At 36.4% G+C, this 20396-nt stretch overlaps 4 protein-coding genes across 4 annotated transcripts; all 4 read right to left on the bottom strand.

Annotated features, from left to right (window-relative positions):
* Positions 1-447: 447 nt before the first annotated feature.
* On the bottom strand, positions 448-1130 carry LOC117919830. Its single transcript, XM_034837092.1, has one exon. It carries the CDS (start codon positions 1049-1051, stop codon positions 713-715), a length of 339 nt encoding a protein of 112 aa, XP_034692983.1. The 5' UTR covers positions 1052-1130; the 3' UTR covers positions 448-712.
* Positions 1131-3341: 2211 nt separating this feature from the next.
* LOC117920543 (putative pentatricopeptide repeat-containing protein At3g13770, mitochondrial) lies at positions 3342-6724 on the bottom strand. The gene is made up of 2 exons (XM_034838143.1): positions 6178-6724; positions 3342-5468 (listed from the first exon to the last, which is right to left on the bottom strand). The coding sequence occupies exons 1-2, from the start codon at positions 6659-6661 to the stop codon at positions 4024-4026; spliced, it is 1929 nt and encodes a 642-aa protein (XP_034694034.1). The 5' UTR covers positions 6662-6724; the 3' UTR covers positions 3342-4023.
* Positions 6725-6848: 124 nt separating this feature from the next.
* Positions 6849-10846, bottom strand: LOC117920544 (exo-poly-alpha-D-galacturonosidase). Its single transcript, XM_034838144.1, has 3 exons — positions 10239-10846; positions 7795-8126; positions 6849-7517 (listed from the first exon to the last, which is right to left on the bottom strand). The coding sequence occupies exons 1-3, from the start codon at positions 10811-10813 to the stop codon at positions 6988-6990; spliced, it is 1437 nt and encodes a 478-aa protein (XP_034694035.1). The 5' UTR covers positions 10814-10846; the 3' UTR covers positions 6849-6987.
* Positions 10847-14067: 3221 nt separating this feature from the next.
* Positions 14068-19915, bottom strand: LOC117920944 (transcription factor bHLH48-like). Its single transcript, XM_034838655.1, has 7 exons — positions 19018-19915; positions 18789-18917; positions 18629-18694; positions 16826-16894; positions 16182-16253; positions 15034-15241; positions 14068-14461 (listed from the first exon to the last, which is right to left on the bottom strand). Exons 1-7 carry the CDS (start codon positions 19525-19527, stop codon positions 14424-14426), a joined length of 1092 nt encoding a protein of 363 aa, XP_034694546.1. The 5' UTR covers positions 19528-19915; the 3' UTR covers positions 14068-14423.
* Positions 19916-20396: the final 481 nt, after the last annotated feature.

Raw genomic sequence — 20396 nt, 5'->3', positions numbered from 1 at the left:
TCATGTCAAACATCCAAGTTGAAAGAGAAGATTGCAGTAACAGTTAGGACCTCATTGAATTAGTTTAACAAGTAACTGAAAACCCAAAAGGGCAGGTCAGTAAGCCCTTCCTAGATCACAAATCACTGCAACATTTGAACACAGAAAACTAACTAGACCTGGTATGCAGTACATCTCAGTGGAGGTTTCCTGTCTTTCATTCCCAATTTTTCCGTAACTTTTTCTCGGCAACAAAAAAAAGGCCCACCAAAACCCCAATCAATCAAGGTCAAGAGGTATTTATATTTCTCATTTCAAGCACCCAAATTAACACTAAAAATGCAGCAATTGAGCTTTAACACGGTTAATTCAAGAGTGAGGATTTTCCCGAACCACACCATATCAACCCAGCTAAGCTAAATGATCGAATCAGCGCATTAGGCAGAGTTGGATTAGGATTCAAATTTCTTCCCTTGTAATTTTCCTAGCTTTTCCCAAAACCAAACAAAGATAACAAACCCGTAAATTCAATCAAGAAAATCTTAAACCTCTTGAAACAGGATTCTTGAAAGAATCCAAAAGTTAACAGTAAAAATACAGAAACAAAGCTCTAAAAGGTACCAAATTTTCAAGAGTTGAAACCCTTATTGAACCACATCATATCAACATAATCACCATAACCAGCCCATCGATGGAGTGGGGAAAGCCCAATTATCCGAGCCCCGATTTGAAATCACTCGGATCCAGATGACTCGGAAGCGAGGCGTTCAAGGGCTTTCTGGTGAGCCCAAGTTTCGATGGTGAGATCGGGCTTGGCACTGAGGCCAACGCCAAGGATGATGACAGTGAGGAATGAGGTGACGTAGCAAGGAAGTTCCCAATCTTCCCATTGTCGCGTCTGTCCGGGTGGTAGCGGAGTCCGGTTGAATAGGTAGCCATTCGGGCGATCCTGATGGCCGGGGCTTGTCCACCGACTTGGGCCTGATTCGCCACCGCCTCTTGTGCGGAGGCTGGGGAGAAGGCGGTTTCGGAGGGCGCCCGCGGCTGAGGTGAAGGGTTTAGCAGAAGGCATTTCGATGTTTGGTCGATGCGAAAGTAGACACAGAGCGAGGGCAAATGTCTGGAGTTGCAGTCAGATCAAGACGGCGTCGTTTCTGAGGAGCAGCTAGTTAAGATCTATTTAATTATCCTCCTTCATTTAAATTTCTGAAACGACGTCGTTTCAGATAAGAAAAATATTTGTAAAAATGAACTTTTTAATAATTTCTGTTTTGAGTTTTTAAAAATAAAAAAATAGCAATTTTTATACAAAAGATAAAAACTGTTAAAAACTTATGTTAAAAGTATAATGATTTTTTAAAAATTAATTAAAAAACTAAGATATTAAAAATAATAATAATTTTTAAATCATTTGGCCCCCTTCTTCTAATAATAAATATCATTTAAGTTTATCAAATTCTAAAAATTGCATCATGCATTTTTTTAAAGTTGTGTTTGACGAGGATGAGAATTCAATATTCTTAAGTTAATTTAATGGAAAATATAAAACCATTTTAAGTCTAATAGCGCTTAAAAGGGTTATATTCATCAGAGAATTGGAGTTCCTATCATAATACATAAGTACTTAACACAGGAATTCACTACAAATACTAGTTTGACTCATTATTGTCAAGATAATTGTCTACTTCTTACATTTGCAATGCTTGCCAATATTGATAGATAGAAGAATCATGATATGCATTTTCGTGTGCTAAATAAAACCTTATATCTATTTGAATGTACTTATTTCAACTATATTTAGTATCATACATGTAATTATCATAGTGGGGATGATTACTCTTAAATACATTATTCAGATAACTATAATTTCGATAACTATAAAAATAAAAAAACATTCTAATTCACTCTGAAAAGATTGATTGTTATCAATCTCAAACATCGAATTTTCAATATCAAAATATATGAAATAATTTTCCACATTCTTATCCCTAACTCAAAAAGTGTCATTAGAAATAAAATTCCAAATGTCTTTGATGCCGAATAAATGATCAATATTACTATAAATAGAACCCCTTCTCCATAGAAAGAAATGAGATTATAGTAAATACAACACATTAAAAAATAATAATAATTAACCAAATTTGCGTGATTTGGAGGCAATCAAGAAAGCTACATAGGTGAATATATAATATACAAAAAAATGGGTTAATACTTAATCCAACCAACCTTGTCTACACAATGGAAAGAGCCACTAGTTTATGCCTCCATCAAATCAAATTGGCTAAAGTTGTGTGACAATATTTACTTCCATAATATCATTGTTTCATTTTTTTTTATTTTTTTTTTTTGCAATAACTCGAGATTTAAACTCATGGAGATGATAAATTTTTTGCCTATAATGTAAATTCAATGTAATGAATTACATTGGCCCTTAAAGGTTGTAAACAGGACGCATGCAAATCACAAAAACTCATAGTCTCTTATCAAAAAATGATTTCTTCAGTCTAAAAATGTATTAGATATTTACCTAAATTAGTAGTTCCTCGAGCAAATCCAACGTTAGCCCCAATACACTAATCTCTAACTAGAAAAATAAATACTTGACCTTGTTAGTTTTTATTTATTAAAAGTTTTTTTAAAACTATTAAATTTATATATTTATGTTTAATTGATTGATATTAAATAGAGATTTTAGAGAGAAGCAAGAAAAAAGAAAAGATATTTGGAATTTAGAAAAGATGATTTATTATGTGAGTTATAATATTAAATTATTTTATTAAATATATTTAATTCTTTAAATTAAATTAATTCATCATATTAAATTATTAAATTAATTACATCCCCAATAGTATCAAGGAAAAACCAATAGAAAACTCCTAGGTTACGTTTGGCTTCAAAAAAAAAATATTAAGATAAATGATTTTCTCATTATTATACTAACAAAAATATTTAAAAATAAAATAAAATTTATTTAAAATTAATTAAAACTTATATATTTTTAAATTATAAATAAATAAAAAGTTATAATAACATATAAAAAAAACTATGTTTTATTTTTGAAAAAAATTGAGGGAAAAGATAAGGAGAAAAATAGAGAGGAAAAATAAAAATAAAGAAAAATAGAAGGAAAGGAAAAAAATATATTTAAAATTAACAAATTATTTGTATATAATACTTTAAACTCATTTCTTTTTTAACTCTTCTATATAAAAATTAAATAATTTAAAATATATAAATTTTTACAAAAACCAAATATAGTTTAAATCAATTTTTATTTTTCTCTATTTGTTCTTTTCTTCTAATTTTCTCTTTCTTTTTTTTCCATCGACTCAAATTTTCTTGAACCAAATACACTCTTAATGTTTTATAATTGTTATAGAGCAATTTTATTTGAAATTTCAAATTTTGACAGAATTCACTGCCTACAAGATCATATCATACTGATTTCATTCTACTTCTCCTCTAACCGCTAACATTCCCAACCATTTCCACTGGGATCCTACACAAAAGCTCAGTATTTTAAAAATGCTTGGATGCTGGGAAATGTAGAGAAAACAAAAAATCTAGCCTGCATCAACATAATTATGCTGCTCTTCTTATCTTTATCTGCAAAACTAATGTCTGGGCTTTCAAGTTGCTGCAATGATCAAGCAAAGCTCATGGAGTTTTCTCAGAAAACCTTGCATTAGAAACAAGAAAAATCATCTGCGGCAGGATGATCTTAATCACCCTTTACTGCCTCAAGGTCCAGTTTAGAATCTTCTCACCAGGAAACTGCAGTTTGTCTTGTGTGTCTTATATTCATCAAAACCAAATTTCTCCAATCAGAAAGAATCGGAAAGCTTCTCCACTTGGAAACTCTTTGTTATTGAAGACAAGTCATTTCTCATGGCATATGTCAGTATATTGAGTTCCATCTTGCTGTTTCAGAGATATGGTTTGTCTGCTCATCTCATAATCTATAGGAAACAATAATGTGATATGCTGAAACCAGAAACTAATGTACAAACAGAGAAGATTCACCTGTCAAAGAATCGTCAAAGCTCACCAGTAATCTCCACAAGAACAGGTTCCTCCAACGATATGATGGAAGCGGTTCTTATCCCTCAAAGACACTTCTCTACAATAAACCCTTGACAAAAACTTGGCAAAATTGTGGCAATCAACACAAATCCGAAGGTTTTTTATGATCCGGACTGATGTTCCTCCAGGTGTACAAATCAGCCCAAAAGCTAATGCCAGTTTTTCACTGTGACCTTGGAGTATTTTTTCCTTCTGTTCATCATCCACATCATACAAAACACAACTCAATTCAGGAATATAACCAGCTTCCTTGATCTTGATTGATAACTCCCTCACCTTGGCAAATACCTCTTCCTTTCTTGGATGGGATCGATCACTTGCATGAAAAGTATGAAGAGTTTGATCAAGCTCAATCCAACTTCTCCCAGGCTCCTTTATCACAGCCTTCTCCTTCATCAACTCCCTGACCGTTCTTACAGCGTCCCATCTCCCTGCAGAAGCATACAAATTGGAAAGAATAACATAATTCCCAGCATTTTCAGGCTCAATTTCTAAGAGTCGACGAGCCACAAATTCCCCAATGTGAACATTCTGGTGAACCCTACAAGCACCTAAAAGTGAACCCCAAATAGCAGCAGTTGGCTCAAAAGGCATCTTTTTGATAAATTCGAAAGCCTCTTCCACGCGGCCTGCACGCCCAAACAAATCAACAACACACCCATAATGCTCAATCTCTGGCTCAAATCCATCTTTCTGGTTCACCATCTCATAAAAAATTTCAAGCCCTCTATCTTCCATCCCTCCATGGCTGCAACCAGATAGAACAGCCAAAAAAGTGACGCTATCAGGTTTGACTTTATTTTCTTCCTTCATCAATTTGAAAAGCTCAACAGCCTCTCTTCCCAGACCATGTTTGCTATATCCCACAAGCATGGCATTCCATGAGATGACAGTTCTCTCAGGCATGCTATCAAAGATCCTTCTTGAGTATGTGAGGCTTCCACATTTTGAGTACATATCGATCAGAGAATTCTGAAGAACCACATAGAAGGGCAGTTTGGCCCGAAGAACATGACTGTGAACTTGTCTGCCGTGATCCAATGCAGCAAGCCCAGATAATGCAGTTAAAACACTAGCATAAGTAACATAATTTGACCTCATTCCCTCCCTCTGCAATCTACGGAATAAATCTAATGCCTCTTCATCAAGACCCAGCTGTGCATAGCCTGAGATTATAGCAGTACAAGAAACAACATCCCTTTCTGGCAAACCATCAAAAACTCCACGAGCTTCACAAATCTTACCAGCTTTCGCATACATGTCCAGAAGCGAGCTCCCAACAAATATATGTGATTGAAAACTGGTCTTGATAACGAGAGAGTGGATTTGCCTTCCTAGCTGAAACCCGGAACTGCTTGTACAAGAAGTAAGCACCGTTGCAAAAGTGAACTCATTAGGGGCTGTACCTGCAATCATTCCATGTTACAATCTGGACTTAGAAACCATAATAGCAATGACAAACAAGTTTTGATGTATATATAGCAGGAACCAAAAAAAAAATCAACCTTGCCCATCTAAGATTACCTCATGGACTTTTAGTTATACTCAAAGAGGGATTCTGAAAATCCATGGAAATAGAATCATTCCATTTCTCTTGCCATAGCAGACACAACTATCTAATAGCAGTTGTAAAATGTCTCCTTCACTTGCACTTAATACAAACAATAATAACCACTTCTAGATTGCAGAAGTGTTCTTATTGTAGGTCTAACACCACTTTATATAGAATTTTATGATATGCAGAAAAAAAAAATGGAACCATTCCCTGTGGTTGACAAATACCCCACATATTTTTATAATATGTCCAGCTACTAAATATAATGATTCAATTAATCTCCACTTGGGACTGGTTTATGAATCCAGTTACAATTATTTTGCTAAGAAAAATGCTCATCCAATTGATGGACTATTAATATCAGGCCCTCGTAGAGAAAGAAAAAAAGTCATTATTTTGACAAGTTCTTATCATTTTTCCAATGGAAAGAAGAAATCATGTTATTCTTCTTCCACACTTGCACTGATATTTCCTCCAACATATCGCGCATCATAAATGGAACATAAAATAAAAAAATTAAAAAAGAAAAAAAAAAAAAAAAAAAGAAAGGGAAAAAGTACCTGACATTAGCATCTCTACAAAAAGATGCAAGGCTTCTGAGGCATAACCCCTCTGAGAATAACCTGAGATCATCGCAGTCCAAGAGACTACATTCCTTTCCGGCATTTCATCGAGCACCCGCCTTGCATCACCTAAACACTGACACTTATTATACAAAACAATCAACCTAGTCCTAAGGTACACAGGCGGTTCATAACAGGTTTTGATCATATGGGCATGGACCCTTTGGCCTTCTCTAATGGCTGTTTGGCTTATACACTCAGTTAAGACTGAATCGTAGCCTTGAAACTCCACTTCAAGGCCTTGAATGCCCATTTCCAACAGGGCCTCTTTTAGTTGACCGTTGGAGCATAAGGTTTTCAAATCTGGTGAATTTGCCGGGAATGTGGAGAGGAGGATTCGTTGGCGGCTGAATGGGTTGGAGATGGAAGAAAGCACTTGTTTGGGACGATGGAAAATCAAGCTGGTGATTTTCCAGATCATTTTCTCTTCCACCGAGAGTTGTTTAACTTGCTCGGGGCACTATGCCTAGCACTTGTCTGGGCACACCTCAACAGTCAAATGAAAGGTTTTTTAGCTTGGAGCAATAAGAGCAATAAGAGGCTTGCCTGTCATAAATGTTTTTAAATTTAGTAAAGACATTATATTCTAAAATCATCTCACCAAATAATTTTGAAAAACAAAATCATTTATTTATACAACACAAAATGTTTTCAACTTGGATCAGTACACAAGCAGAATCTGCCCTGTACAGTGAAATGAAAGCACCACTGACTATACTTCACAAAAAATTGAAGCTGAGAATAGCTTTAAACTATAGATCCTTCCCTCGGGGCTCTGATCTCCCTCACTGAATCGGAACCAGATTGGAAATTAAGGAAAGAAATGTTATTCACAGTTGAAGGCAGGAAGTCTAGAGGGTTGTTCCACCTCTTGTTTTGGATAACACCAGACCATCTCATATTAACGTTTTCCAGCTCCAAACCATCAATGTGTTCCATGATCATACCGGCTGGGCTGTGTTTGACAAGCCCCCGGCATCCTGGTCTGTAGTCTACTAAATCATCTGGAAAATTGGTCCATCTTCTGTAAGTAAAATTCACATTCTGGAATCTCAAGTTGCTGAGGAGTCCAGCTTTGGAACCCGACAAGAAGACGCCATTTTCAGAAGTTGCAGAGATGTTGATAAAGCGTATGTTTGAGATGGAACCTTCTTTTGAGTTGGAGTCTCGTGGGCAGGTTGTGATGTAGATTGGCTCTGCTCTTCCCCACCATAATGCTGGCTCGTAGTATCTAGTTTTGATGTTCATGTTGGAGAAGGTAACATCACTAACATCTCCTACACCAAGGTTAATAATTAGCTGAAAACAGATCATAGAGATTTCAATTGATCGCCTCTCTAAAGATGCTTCTGCCTGTTAATCTACATTGAAAGATATTGACAATAGGTGTGTACAACAGGTCTATTTTTCAGGAAATGTTGGATTAGGAGGAAATAAAAAACATAAATATTGAGGGAATTTCAAGTACAATTTCTGTTTTAACATAGCGTGAATGGAGAATTCAACACAGAAAAACTAATCATCTGAGGGAAAAGGGAACCAAAATGCTGTTACCTCCATCACGTATCTGCATTCCGAGTCCTCTATGGGAATCATCAATGGTGATATTGTCAAACACCAGACCCTTGAAATCATAAAAACTACCACTGCCAAGTTTGATTGCTGAGGATCTACTTTGAAGCCAACAGTTTGTGACCGTTAAGTTATAGAGTGGGCCATTGGATGTCTTTGGACAGATAGAGTCATCTCCTGTGCTAATGCTGCATCTAGTGATGACTGTGTTATTTGAATCCTCTATATCTATCCCATCATTGTTTGGGGTATTGAAGTCTCCATAAATGGAAACATCATGAATTGATGTGTTATCACACCCTACCAAGTGCAGGCTGCAATTAGAAAATCGATTATTTATCAGATACATGGATAGAAGGAAAAAAACATGGACAAACAACTAAAAATAGATCATGGGCAATAAATCTAATTCAATTGTACCATTTTTCTATGAAAACAATTTGCTTGCGATATATACATGGGTTGTCAGAAACATCTAGAAACCATAGTTAAAAAATCCAATTTGAGTTGTCAGCAGATGATCCGGTTCAACTCTACCTGGTAAGGAAAACTAAATTCTGTTTCATTAATCACCTTAACATCTATGGCTTTGGGTAATGCAATAGGTATGGCTACATTCTCCGCAAAACCGTGTTGCTCTGAGGAAAAAAAAAATGCTCTTTTCGAGCAGTTATATCAATGTCTTGAGCCCCATACATTAAAAGGAAGCAAACCTAGAATTAATGCAAACTACTTTGGGGAGATATGATCTGGATTCCTACTGATATGGTTACTCACTATATGACTGCCATACAGCAGCAATGTTTTGGCCATGGTCAAGCATGTCTGACTTGAGCTCCTGTAAAAATCAGAGGATTTCTTAGCTTAATGAAACTGTGAACTCTGAACTACTCCCATGGCTCTACCTGTGATGACTTTTATCAAATGGGATTGGTTGTGGGAAACATGTCTGGCATTTATCGAGTCCCTCCTTTGGGTCCAGGCCTGGGCTTGGATCTCTACTAACTACCAAGCAAAGAGAAACATGGAACACGTAAACCGGTAACTCCTACAGTTCCATGGATCCACAAGGGAAAAGTAGGCCCAAAAGAGTAGTGTTAAAGATTGCAGTTGAAACCTGGATGATTGGACCAGATATTTTTCAAGAAGACAATTGTTGCATACACTGATACAAGTCCCTATGCAAAGAAGAAGCTGCAATGGATCCAATAGTTTTCACCATTTGAATTGGATGCTAATGCGGTTACCATCACTAACAGGATACCCATGTTCAGGAATGTAATAATGAGTGCAGGTGGTTGCCGTGGGTAGATTCCAAGATTTAGAGATCAAGCACACATTCCCAAACTAAGCAGTGCGCTCACGAATAGCTAGGAAGGGATGCAAATAATGCTCCTCTTCTTTATTGTGGCTTCCCTTAGTCACAACAGTTTAATGATGACACACTCTTATGGCTTTCAATTGAGGTACTGAGGCGTTCCCTTTTTTTGGTAAGGATGGAAAAATTACATGTATTGTCACCTCTACGTGTTTATATCATGTTATTTATACTTAATTTTATTTATTTATACCTTTATATCTTGATTTTATTTATTTTGTATCATGGTCTAAATTTAAAAATAAAAAAAATAATAAATGTAAAAGTTGAATATTATCTAATTTTTAAAATAAATGTTAGAATAAAAAATATTAACAACAGGGCGTTGATTCTTTGTTTGAAATTATTTCTGAACGTGAAAAATAAAAAATAAATTGCAGATTTCTTATTCTAAAAGGTATGTGGAGCACTGAATCAAGATGGTGCTCGCCATCAGCAAAATGACAGTTGCCTCCTTCCAAAAACCAACTGTCAGGCACGCCACGTGTCACTCACTTTCGGCGATTTTCCTAATCTGAGTGGATCCAACTTCGAGTCACAAGCTGTTATGTCAGAAGTGACTAGTAACCCATACTCATCCACCACACTCTCTGAAACGATGCCCTCGATAATTGGAATCCTAATCCTCACGTTTCCATTATTGTGTCCACTGTCCTACTTTCAGTGCATCGCATATAAACCTATGTTTTTCCATTAGCGCCCCCATAATTTTTCACAATTCAATTTTGAACTGCACCCGAAAGGGGATAAAACCCTGTGCAAAAGATTCTGAACCTAAAATTATTTTTTTATACATTTATATATAATTTAGATCTATTCATTTCTATATAAATTTTAAAATTTTAAAATTGATTTTGATAATATATTTTAATTTTAAAATTTAATTGTTAGTCATTTGGTATAAAATAAATTTAGCTTTTTTTAATGTGTTATCGAAGGGATAAAATAATAAAGAGGATGAAATGCAAAAAAAGAAAAAGAAAAGTGAAAAGTTGGCAAAAGTCAGATAACGGATATTGAGAGAGAGAGAGAGGGGTGTAATACGCACCACCAGTAGGCCGGTTCATTCAAGCGGATATTCCAAACCCTAACATTCCTGCAACCAAGGAATCCCACGAGTCTCGGCCTACACTCATCTCCCAAGCAAGCTCCAGTCTCGTTCCAACTCACCATCACATTCTTCGCCTCCTCAAACCTCTTCACGAACTTCATTCCATGTCCATCGATCACTCCTCCGCCCGTTATCCCCACATCCGTCGCGTTTTCCGCCAACACCACGTACCACCGCCTGCTCTCCTCCGGATAGTCCTCCAGCTTCGTGCCGCCGAGTATCTTCGCGCCTTCTTCCACCACCAGGTACACCCCGGATTTGAGGTAGACCGTGGCGGTGAGATAGGTCCCCGGGGGGAACCTGATTTGGCCGCCTCCGGCGGAGTGGCAGGCGTCGATTGTCGCCTGGATCGCGGCTGTGTCGTAGTGCAGGCCATCGCCGATGGCTCCGTAGTCGGCGACAGAGAAGAGGTGGGGGAGTTGAATGATTGGTTGTGGCAACGTGTAGAGCCGTGATTGGACGATGGAAAATAGGAGAAAGAAGAGCGTGATGTGGAAGAGCGTAGCTCCCATTCTGCTACGCTCACGAATCGAAACGGATCGGTGGTTGGTTACGGCTCTTTTATGATGTTACACAATTTTTTCCTTAAAAATATTGAAAAAAAATTATAAAATATTAATTATTTTATTCTGATCTTATCATCTTAGATTAAGATTGGATAAAGGTTTAGAATATTTGGAAAGGATAAGGAGAAAAAGATATGTTTGGAAATATTGAAAAATAAAAATAAAAATAAATCCATCAAAGAAAAATCAATGAAAATGAAAAAGAGATTTAAAATTTTAAAAAAAATTATATGTTTTTGTACACATAAAAATTTTAATGGATTAAATTATTTTCAAAATAAATAAGTAAATAAATAAATATCTATTTACATAGAAGTTTCCTAAAAAATAAACTAATCTCCAATAATAATAATAAAAAATATATATTATTTATTATTATTATTATCTTGTTGTAAAACATAAGAGAAGTTGTTAAAAGCAATTAACTAAATCATTTAAATTAAGCAATTAAAGTTGGAGAATTTAAAATTCAAATTTTTTGTCTTCAATTAAGAGATTATAAAGACGAAAATTCTAATGATAAATCAAATGCAACTTATTTCAAAATAAAAAGTTTTACCAAATGCAAGCGTGTCGTCATCTCGTCCCCATGTTTTTTTCCCTTATCCACCATACCCATCGTTCATCGATCCACCTCTCTCTCTAGGTCGTCATACCCATTTCCTCACTCAAGCTTGCAGGAATCAAGCATCCTCCACCACACCCATTTTCCTCTCATTCATTCTCCATCCCACTCCCTCACTTACATGGAGTCTCACGGGTGCATGCTATCCTTCACTCCTTCACATACCCATTAAAACCACTCACCTAAGCTTCCATATCCATACAACTCATACCCATCCTTCATGCTACTCATAACCATATTCTACCATACCCATGTGTACACTCATTTGACCATACCACCAAACCCGTTTCTCTCTCTAAACCTTCATCCTCCCTAAAAAAAATGTCACGTGGCTCTCTCTCTCCCTTGCACATGCAGACGATCCCCCTTGCGACGCGCGGTATAGCTCATTCCACCCGGGGAAGAATTCTGTCCGGCCGACGTTCAACCTTCTCCGGATATCTCACATCCGGAATTCTGTCCGGTCGACGTTCCACCTTCTCCGGATATCTCACATCCGGAATTCTGTCTGACCGACGTTCCACCTTCTTCGGATATCTCACATCCGGAATTCTGTCCGGCCGACGTTCCACCTTCTCCGGATATCTCACATCCAAAATTCTGTCCGGCCGACATTCCACCTTCTCCGGATATCTCACATTCGGCGCCTGACGCCGGATGGGAGAGGAGGGCGATTCAACTTCCCCAGTCAGACATGTCTGAATCCTCTGATAGAGCTTACCCGGAGAGTATCCGCAGCCGACAATTCAGATTCCTCGGACAGCTTAGCTCGTCAACCACTCGCGATTCGCCAGATCCATTTCCGCCCACAATCTTCTGCTCCTCTTGATTTTAATAGGCATGAATGTTTTTTTCATAATTCCGGAATAATAGAATTTGTGATATTAATTCATGCAAAATAAATGGGTTTTGGTGGGAACCCGACATATGTGACTTTATGATTGATTGATTGATTGTTGTTTTGATTATCATACATGATTGATTTACCATACTCTCTAACATACATGCGATTATTCCTAAATTGTGCACTAACCCTCTCTATTGATAGCGCATGGTGGCTCGTTGCCCAGGTATGTACCCATTTTCCTCTAATCGTTGTCTATGCATGTCTCGACTTTTATATGTGCATGATTATTCAGGATATTCATTGATTTACTCGTCAATTGTCACATCAGCTTCATTTTATTAATAGAGACCCGACTTTAGGGACTTAAAGGAGTGCTACAGTATTTACCGTACCTTCCCGATAAGTAACCTGACCCCTGAACCCGATCCGATTTTTCGCACACCGCCTTTTCCAAAATAAGGAGTCACACTTAGGGTTTTTCTTTCTTATTTTATTTACCCTTTTGAAAAAAAAAAAAATATATATATATATATATATATATATATATATATATATATATATATATATATATATATATATATATATATATATATATTTAAAATAGTATCAATCTTAAATTTTGATTGGGTATCTAATTAATTATTATATTATTGAATCCTCTTTTACGCTAAACATATTTTTCATAAGTGTTTCTCTAATTTTATTAAAAGAATAAAAAATAGTTTAATACAAAACCCAAGAATTTTTATTTATTTATTTATTTTGTTTTAAAAGTGTGGGGGAAACATGGATGTAAGCGAACTTACTAGATTAGATGAGTTGGTAAAACATCGTTCTCCTTAGTCATCGGTTCCACCCACCTCACCAAAAACTGGAGTCACAAGCATTCATATGTCATCATCTCGATGCGGTGCGAAGCCCAGCCCAATGGCCCCATTCCAACATGAGCTGACTAGTTTGGGCCTTTTCCAACATGAGCCGACTAGTTTGGGCCTAAGGCCCAAAGGTTGTTTGAAAACTGATGTCAAAAATAAATTTCTATTCTATACAGAACAGAAAATAAAAAAACACACAATTTTTTTAACTAAAAATAATTTTTAAAAACATATTGTTTTTCAGAAAAAATTTAAGATATTTTCAGAAATTTTTTTATAAAATATTTTTAAAAAATTTCATAGACAATAAGCTTAAATCTTTTTATATTTGAATTTTCATATAAAATTTTATTTCTAAGAATAACTAATAATTATTATTAAAAGTTGTTCTCAAAATTTCGATCTGTTTCACCATGTTTTCTAAAACTTATTTTTAAAAGTTACTTTTTATTTTTTAATTTAAAAACAAATTTTTAAAAACAAAATTCAAAAACCCATAAAAACAACTCCTACTTATTCTCTAAAAATTATTTTTTTTCTCATTTTATTTTTAAAAATTGTTTATAGATAACAACGATCACACGACAAGCTCTTTATTTTTAAAAAGTTACCCATAAAGGTTTTTTAGTTTTTTTTCCTCTCTTGGAGATTTCCATCCAAGACCATTGAGTCATAAAGCTCATTTACACATTGAATTGCCCATAAACTTTTTCATGAACTAAACTGAAATTAGAGAAAACTGTTAAGAGCTGTCGACTTGGTTCCATGCTTATCTGAAATAGGAATAATAAACTGAAGACAATTATGGTCTGTATTCCTCAGATATCCATTCCCAAAGGAAATCCAGACTGTCTTGAAGGGAAACAAAGGAACAAAAAAGCTGACTTCCATAGTAGTTAAAGCATAGAGTGTTCTATGTTTTTACAATATGAATCATCAATCAATCATCTCAGAGATGTAAGTCTTAGACTGAATGACCCTCTAAGTTAGTATTAATATATAGAGATATATCTATATAATATAATATATATATATATATACTCAAGAGTAACATACCAAGAGAAATCTGGGTTTCCAACAGACTCACAAATAGAAGATGTGGAAACCCAATATGAATGTTGAAGACCCCCCCTCAACTTCCCCGGCTAACTGCTAAATACTATAGTAGTATATACACGACTAGCTACTAATGCAGCTCCACCTTTGCCTTCACAGCTCCATTTTCAGCTGGTTTGACTGCAGAGACCCTGTGCCCACATGTAACAAGTTTGTGTTAATTTCGGTGTTAATGAGACCTTCTTGGGAGACAGCAGAAAACTCACCCAAATGAGTACTTTACTTCAATAATTTAACCAAAAATGTTTGGTAGTTATTAATCCAATTCACCTAAGAAATTAATACATTCAGCTTCCCTTTCCGTACCATTTAAAATGATGTTGTTCGCTAAGATGATAAGATAGAGAAGGTATTTAGATCCAATAATTGAATCACCTTTCTCTGGTCTACCCTGACAGGAACACGCAAGCATGAATCTAGTTTTCCACATACAGACAAAGTAAAAGTTGGGAGAACTCAAAATTTTCTAGGAAATTATTATTTTTTTAATCAATCGATTCCAAGTTTTTTTCCTTTTCTTTCTTGTAGTTGCAGGTCTCCATTCTAAACGATGAATTTATGTCTTTGGCAGGGAAAAGAAAAAAATAAAACTTGCATGTTGCCGAGCTTGTCATGGAGGGCTAATGAAATAATTTCTGGTTAGGTCAGTTATGCAAAAGAGTAGTTGGTAGTGGTAGACTGAACATAGTAAAGTCTAATTTACCTGAATTTGCCGAGGAGTCATAACTCAAAAGCGAGTGCTCTGGAGCAATGAAATTATGGGGGTCCTCTTCCCTTCCCCAAACTGGCTGGTGAAGTGTGTCATCATTCCATAGCTGTTGATAAGGTTGTCTGTTATCATTGGCTTGGACATCTGGCCACATCAGTGGCATGACCATGCTAGGGAAGTTACTGTCGACCAGAGATCCACTCTGAAAGTTTAAAAGGTTAATGGAAAAGATTAATAATGTAAAATGAAGATCAAATTTCAAAAAATGTAGCAACTCAATAGGACAGAGCGTATTACACTGGTTAGTTCATCAGTACTGTTATAAAGTACCATAACTCTATCTTGACCAGGGAAATTTTGGGACCTCAGGGGGTAGCTACCAAGAAGAACGATTCTTAGTCCCAATATATTCCATGGATCGCAATGCAGATCCTTATACCATTAGCCTTTATGCTTCATTTGACTGATTATATTGCACACTACCACAGTACATAAAGAGTATTTGGCCATTCTGGAACAATAAAGTTCAGTGGCACCAATTCCATGCTCCTCACTGAATGATAAAATACTCTTTAAAATGGTGCAGCATGATGCAACTGGGAACTCATGAACTGCATAAGTTAATTGTAGATAACCCATGCCCATTCCCACACATAAGGGCTGGCCTTTATGGAGGCCCCACCATTCCATAAGGCTATGGGAACCGTTTTGATGGATCACATCTAATCACAAAAAGTTGTAGATTAAATGTGGACAGATGGCATAGGTGGTCCAAGACTGACCTCTGCTCTGCCCACATTGATGGTGGAAAACTGTTCTTTGATTTTGAGTGTGGGTCAGGAAAAGCACACTAGTAATACAAGAGCTTCTATTTTCCACTCCACTATTTAGCTTATCCACGCTGCAATTATTAACAATATGATAAAATATACACCAGGGTCAAAGTTCTTGTTGAGAACGTGATATCACGAGCCCTCTCAAAATAAATTTGATGCAGGCTCAAACTGGGCTGCATCTTGAGCCCTATGATTCAACCACCCCCAACACCCAACACACCAACCTACCCCCCACTGCCTGGTTGAGGTATAGTATCTCTAATTTATTAAGGAGACAATGTAAGAAGAGAGCTATGCGATGCTTACTTCTGGAGCCAATAAACTGTCAAGGTTGAAATCAATTCTCGGGTTTACTGCCGCAAGTCTCATAGATAAGAACTGTAACCAAAGAAAAGTCCAACCAGAATGAAATCAAGGGGTGAAGATAATACATACATACGTAACACAGATTCATATATGTTTTAAAAATCTTGAAGCTTGCCAAATGCTCAATGCTCATCAAGTTTTACTTAGGGTCGTCTTTTTTTTTCTTTTTCATTGTTGGTTAACAACAAATAGATTTCATAATGTTGTTTCAATAACCCAAACATGTTAAGATTAGGAAAAGTAACATAAGTAGAACTTAACACATCAGAAATCTTTAGTTAGCATCCAAGAGGATTGAGACCCATATATTAATGCAACCCATCAAACTGATATCAATAGAAAAAAAAAAAAAAAAGATCATTATGATGGAATTCAGATCATATAGAGAGGCACCAAAAAACAGTTGGCAAACCTCAATAGTTAGAGGTGGGGGCCAGGTGCTTCAGGACTCATCACACAAACAAAGCCTCATTAACAAAATTGTTCCTGGAAAAGTTTAAATTCTGCATCTCCCATAATATTGTAGACAAGAACTGTTCAAATTTAACACTCTAAATTAGATGCCTCAGATAAGCAAGTCTGACCTCTACTTGGCGTTGTAGGGATTGTACGTGGCTGATAATTTCATCCAGCACTAAAGCTGTACCTGAAATCTGCAAAGCAGTTTTCTTGTTAGGTATGGAAACTTTCAAAAATAGGGACACTAAAACACTGAGAGACACAGCAAACTTCTCCTTGTCAGAGACAGATCACTAGTAAAGTGGAGGAAAATAGAACATTGATGTTTTCACTCAGATGCAAATTTCAAGTAAATGTTTTATTGAATGATTCTGAAGAGAGCACCTGGCTAAAACAGCTTTTTGACGATTAACCGATGAGATGAACATAAGGGGTGGTCTATGCTGCCATGTGTCAGTTTCTTGGATCAGATAAGGATTGATCACACTACCAGTTGTGCGATATCATTTTTTTATGATTGAAAATGGAAGATCCAAAAATTCTAAACTGTACATAATAACAAATAAAGATATAGGAAAATTTAAGTCCAAGGCTATCACAGGCACTCTAATCCATCTCTGGGTTGTGAAAGGGACATAAGGATTCAACTGCCACATTCAACTTCAGATGACTCAGAATTTGGAAACACAAGCGAATCAAATTTTCCCAAAAATTGCTGAGACAACAGTTTTCAAAGAAAAATTGAACATATGGGGCCCCATTAGCCTTCTCCCAAATTTAATTCGAAAGGGAATACAGCTGTGAATTGTGTGTAAACTAAACTTTAATAATTGTAAGGAGATTGTACATTCTGATCAATCAAAGAGAACCAAAGTGCCATTATTTGATTCAACCAGACCTGACAACAATTAATATTGATAATTTCCAACTATTAAACCACAGGCCTACTTCTCAATCTTTAGAACAACATGATTGGTGATCCCAAAAAGGAAAGTGGTTGTTGGTTTTGATCATTTAATTTCAGCAGATTTGGATTCACCTTTTATTAATGGAAAAGTTACAAAAGAAATGCTCAAAAGCATTCAATTATGAAAAAAGAAATCTCATGTAGGTATAGATCTGGTTTATGCTTGTACTCTATTAAGTTGATTTGTTTTCGGACTATCACATCATGCCTATATGCAGTTGGGTCTGGGACTCTGGTACATGGATTTGTATGAAGGAGTGTTTTCTGGTCTTCCATTTTTTCGTCTTCCAATTTGGGATGGATACCTAATTTATAATAAATGTCAGTACCATGCACCCACCCAGATGCTTGCCAAACACACTCAATCCAAACAAAGAGGATCAAAGCATCCCCTGGTGGGGAGGGACCCATAAGCATCCCAACTGACAAGGCGACTACATGTGTAACCCCGTGACGGGCATTCTCGTCATTTCGAATCAAAATTATTTTAATTCCATGATATCCAATTCTAATACTACTAAGTTTTATCCTTTTCTGAAATGAAGCTCAAACCATGCTGCAGAACACAATTCCTGGGGCAATCATTTATCAAACCACAAAAATGTAGCCGTTCATCCAAAATGACAAGATCAACCCTTTCCAAGAAACCTCCTCAGAAGAAAGAAATGAAAAAATAATGATAATAAAAAATAATTGTTTCGCAATCGGTGAAATTACAATATTGCCACTTTACCCACTTTAACACTTTTCTTGAGGGAAAAGGAAACCCCTTTTGGGTTTGGGTAAAAAAGGGTGACAATGACAAAACCATTATTAAAAGCCTAATCCAAAGACACAATTGCACTTTTTAAGGAATAATCACACTCATTTCCGTAATCAAAGATTCTGAAATCCTAATCATACAATTTTAATAATTAATTAAGCAACTCAAGAGTCAAGACAAAGAAATATGAAAACTGACCTTATTACAACCGGGGACCAGCTCTTGAAGAAGCTTCATCCGGGCGTTAATCTTCTCTCTCCTAGCCTATCAAAATTTGGAAAAACAATAGCAATATTAATTGAAAATTAACAACAAATAAACTACATTAGAGACTAATTAATATTGATTAAGGCATTACCCTTTCTGCTAAGCTATGGCTATCAGTGGCTTCGCCGCGACGAGCTCGAACGTGAACGTACGGAAGCTTCTCGGCCTCTTCGGAGGTCTCATTCGATGCGTTTTTGCACTTTTTCGTCGACCCTTTGGCCTAATTTATCACAAATTGGGGTTGATTAAGTCTTAATCAGTGAAATTAAGGTGATTACCAAAAATGGAACCCTAGAAACCCTAATTTGGAGTGCACCCACCTTCTTCTCTCGCTCCTTTCGCTTCGTTGATCGCTGATTCTTGTTCTCAACCGTTGGATTGGAGATCAACGGCGGTAATGAATTAGGGTTCGAGTCTGTATCGGTGGGTTCATTCTTAACTTTGAGCGAGGAATTCGACGGGACTGAGCTGGTTTCCGGCGAGTTTTCGCCGGCGGCGAAGACGGAGAACCTCGCGGCGCGGTCGATGAGAGTGGTGTTCGCCGGAAATGTCGGGGAACAGTAGTAGAGTTTGTGAGGATTCATATGGTTATCTCTCCACGCCTCGCCGGAGAGTTCGGTGGGAGCTGTGTCAGATTCCTGCGAGTGCAAGAGCTCCATGGCTTGATTCGCCGGAAGTCCGAGGAGTGCCGTGAAGGAGCTTCCATTCTCCGGCGGACCAGTCATCAGTCTTTGAATTTCCTCGCCAAATAGGAACGACTCAGCTCCGATTTCCTCCTTCTCGCCTCCGGTACTCCCGGATCTACCTCCGGTTCCTGCAATTCGCTCCATAACAAGTCCAAACCGCTCTATATCGAACCACTCCAACCAAAACTAAACCAAACCCACCTCAATTCTCCCAAAACCCACTTAAGTCAATCACTATAATTCAACTCCAACACCGTTCCAGAACCACCCCACTCCAAAACCCTAACCAAGTTCAAGAGTTGCAGACTCAATTCCAATCCAAATTTGTTGCAGAGATGAAGAACAGATATCAAAGAACTCCCAAATCCTCTTCTTGTCCTTCTCTCTAGAATTGTTTACTCTAAATGGCTGTGATTCTTCCTCTATCTATGTATCTCTCTTTCTCTCTCATATTACTTCTCAGCCATTTGAAGTAAGGAGAAAGCAACGTTGCTTCGGTGCCTGTTTAATTATACAAATTTTGAGAGAGAGGGAGCGAGAAGGTGTGTGTTTTATAGAGAGAACTATATTATATTTTTATTCTACTTTCCGTTTGTTTCCCGAGATAAAATAATTGGTGCCATTTTTCCTCGGTAAGGTAGTTTTCTTCTCATCTGGGAAACGATAAAAAATGATATTTACCATTTTATAAATAAAAAATCAAATAAAATAACATTTTTCATTTATTTTAATCAATATTGTATCAAATTTTGGTAAGGATTTTTCATGAATTTTTAGGGGCAATTTTCGAAAAAAGGAGAAGAAAATTAGCACACCAAAGTTTACATTTCTTACTATCAATTATTAGAAAGAAAAGAAGAAAAAAATCATTGAAGTGATGAATGAAGTATCTCTTTTTGTGCCCTTCATTCCTTATTTTTAAAATAATAAAAACATGGAAAATGTTGTTAATAATTTATGTTTTTGGTGTTAAAATTATAAAAATAAAAAAATAACCAAAAATATTATTATTT

This window comes from Vitis riparia, chromosome 8, assembly GCF_004353265.1.
Source record: "Vitis riparia cultivar Riparia Gloire de Montpellier isolate 1030 chromosome 8, EGFV_Vit.rip_1.0, whole genome shotgun sequence".
Lineage (NCBI taxonomy): Eukaryota > Viridiplantae > Streptophyta > Magnoliopsida > Vitales > Vitaceae > Vitis > Vitis riparia.
Note: the sequence above shows the minus strand (reverse complement) of the source record. Positions and strands in the feature narration are given on the sequence as shown.